The 3062-nt window shown below is 45.0% G+C and overlaps 1 protein-coding gene across 1 annotated transcript; it reads right to left on the minus strand.

Annotated features, from left to right (window-relative positions):
- Positions 1-251: 251 nt before the first annotated feature.
- Positions 252-1367, minus strand: LOC308556943 (neuropeptide Y receptor type 6-like; the record flags this gene model as incomplete). The annotated part of the gene is made up of 1 exon (XM_081136740.1): positions 252-1367. The coding sequence occupies one exon, from the start codon at positions 1365-1367 to the stop codon at positions 252-254; it is 1116 nt and encodes a 371-aa protein (XP_080992866.1).
- Positions 1368-3062: the final 1695 nt, after the last annotated feature.

Here is a 3062-nt window from a genome sequence, read left to right on the forward strand (position 1 = left end):
GAGGGAGAGAGAGAGGGGGAGGAGAGGGAGAGTGGGGGAGAGAGAGAGGGGGAAAGAGAGAGAGGCAGAGAGGGAGAGAGAGAGGCAGAGAGGGAGAGAGAGATGACACAGGTTTGGCCTAAAGCAAACCGGGTAGCATGAAGTTTCTCTCTTTTTTTGGTTCTGGCATCTTCTTTATGAATCTTGGCCTACGCCCAGCCATCACCTCTTCATCTATTGAAGAAGGGCCTTAGTATTAAGTGTTAACATTGTTATATACCTGCTGATGTAGGAGCCAATCGTAATGATCCCTTGGATTCATCTGTGTGCACAGTGGAGATGGCAATATTTTCATACCTTTCCCGACGTGAAAAGCACAGGCAGTGGTGAACAAGCACCACCAGGTCCTTGTGGAAATTTTTGTTGAGAAAACCATAAAAGAGAGGGTTTATGCATGTAGAAACCATAGCAACCAAGTGGCAAACTACAAATACCAGGTCATGGTGGCAGCTCATCAGCATCTCATGATTCCAGTCAAAGATGACATTGAAGATGTTCAAGGGCAACCAGCAGGCCCCGAAGGTCACCACGATGGAGATCAGCATCGCGTTGACCCTCTTGTTCTCACTGAGCCGGCTCTGACTTTCCCTCTTCCTGTCTGCCTGTCCGTTTCTCCTCCGGAGGCAGATGACGATCCTCAGGTAGCAGATGAGAATGAAGCTCAGGGGGCCGCAGTACTGGAGCACGAACAGAGAGGTGGTAAAGAGCAGCCGGTTCACGCTGGACGCCCAGTTTTCTACACAGGCCGCCCGGTGCGTGGAGAGCTCAGCGGGGAGAGAGAGGTTGTGGAAGGGCTCCTCGGTGAGGTGGTAGGACAGGAAGAAGGGAACAGACAGCAGAAGGGAAAAGAGCCAAATGGACGTGATGCCCCAGTAGGCGTGAGACACACTGGGCTTCCAGCCGCGGGGGTTCACAATCAGCTGGTACCTTTCGACAGCGATTAACACAAGTGAGAATATGGACACAGAAATGGAGACGCTCTGCACATAGGAAGTGAGTTTGCACATGGTATCTCCAAATATCCAGTGGTCCATCAGAGTGTAGACGACAGTGAAAGGAATGCACATGACACATACCAAGATGTCAGAGAGAGAGAGATTGGCAATCAGGATGCTGGTGACATTCTGAGCTTCTCTCTGCTTCTTGAGGATGATGATGATGAGAGAGAGGTTTCCGAAAAGGCCCGTGATTAGGACCACAGCATAGGCTATGAGCAGTGGGAGCAGGGCTAGAGAAGGGGGTCGGCAGGACTCAAAGTAGACAAATGCAGAGTTGTTGCTCTCTGCATTGGTTTTATTAGGCGCCAGATGGTTTAAGGCAAGTTCCATCTTGTCAGGGTTATGGGAAAGCTTTTCTAAGCTTACTTGTTTTGTGAGTGAATACTTTGACCACCAGTTCTTGTGAAGTACTTGCTCTGAGACTTCCAAGGAGTAATTAGTAGGATTTAATCTTCCTTGATCTTTGTCTGTGCTTTGAAACACATGAATTACTTGAGTATGCTCTTGAAATCCTAAAAAAATTAAACATAACACAGAATATTAATGTAAGTTCTTAACCTGGACAGTTTTATAGGTGGAACAGTGTCCCTCAGAGGACAAGATAGATATCCAGAGGGTCTCTTCTCTCTATATCTTTGCCCTCCTCACATCTCAGAATGCTTTTGTTTTGTCCCATCAGCATAGTTTTTAGAGTTAATGAGTAAGGAAATGTGACAGCAGTCTGTTCACTGTATAAGGCAGCCTGAATATACATTTCCATCCCTGTCACTGCCTGTCTTGTGTGTATGTGCTGTGGAGGCCAGAAGTAATAAGTTTGGAGTTGAGTTCCAGTTGGAGCAACACAACTTGGTATATGTATGACTTTGGCATAAATCAATTAGTCTTTCTGCTCAGTTTTCTTATCTGTAAAATGGGGATAAAAATGTCTGTTTGGTTGTTGTAAAGATTAAATGAAAACATGCAACTGAATTTGTCCCTCAGCCCCACGATAGCAAATAGTGCATATAGTGGGCGTTCAGTGTATGTGTGCTGAATAAAATTTGTCATGTCCCCTGCCCTGAGCTAGTCTGTAGTCCTTATTTTGGGGGTGGGGGTGGGGTGGGGGAGGCTAGAATCACTGATAATGCCTGGTATGGAAGAACATATGATTCTTCCTTTTGGTACTTCTTCCACTCTCTGGAGCTGGAGCCATACTCTGCACAAGCAGTTTCTAGGTACATAGCTCAGATTCTGCAGATCAAGGCAGAGGGGTAAGCTAGTGTCTAGTGAGCTATTACTCAGAATTAATTTTGTTTAGAAAGCATTCTCCAATTCTCCTTCCCTCTGAGTCTCTTCTTCTGACTTCAGAGGAAGGGGGGCCCTGATCCTGTGGCTCAGCATGGCTTAGGGTGGTCGTAGTTAGTGGAATTACTCATACCAGGATATGCAACAGGCATGGCGCTCCCCTGCCATTCTAGGTGCTGAGATTTCTGGCCCAAAGAGGACACACTGAAAAAGGGCAAAGGAAAAAACACACAACCCTCTCATCTTGCTTTATTCTTTAGGAATTTGAGGAAAACATAATAAAGGAAGCTGAGAAATAGGAATGAAAGAGAACAAACTTTTATTTGCTGTTTGAAATTACCCTGGCTTGCTCTCACATTGTCCCTGAGTTCAAAAGCTTAGCAGATTCTTATTGGAAAGAAATCACCTTAAGAATACCTGCTGTGTCTGTCATGGTTTTAACAATGGATACCACAATGAGGAACACCATAAAAATACCACAGATGAATAGAACCTGTTGGTAAAGACAGTGTATTTTATAAAGAAAGACCCAAGGAACTGATCTATGGCTCAGATGTGGTACAGTGATAAGTAGAAATAGAAAAATTAAAAAACAACCACAGTGGTTTTTGAAATGAGGGTTTAGGCCTTGGATGATTCAGGGGTTCAGCAAACCTAGAGTTCACAGGTATTGGCTGAAGAGGACAGGTTTAAGCTCTTTATCACAGTCAACGGACTAGAAATATAAATGAGAAATAGAAA

The sequence above is a fragment of the Miniopterus schreibersii genome (genome assembly GCF_964146895.1).
Source record: "Miniopterus schreibersii genome assembly, chromosome: 4".
Taxonomy (NCBI): domain Eukaryota; kingdom Metazoa; phylum Chordata; class Mammalia; order Chiroptera; family Miniopteridae; genus Miniopterus; species Miniopterus schreibersii.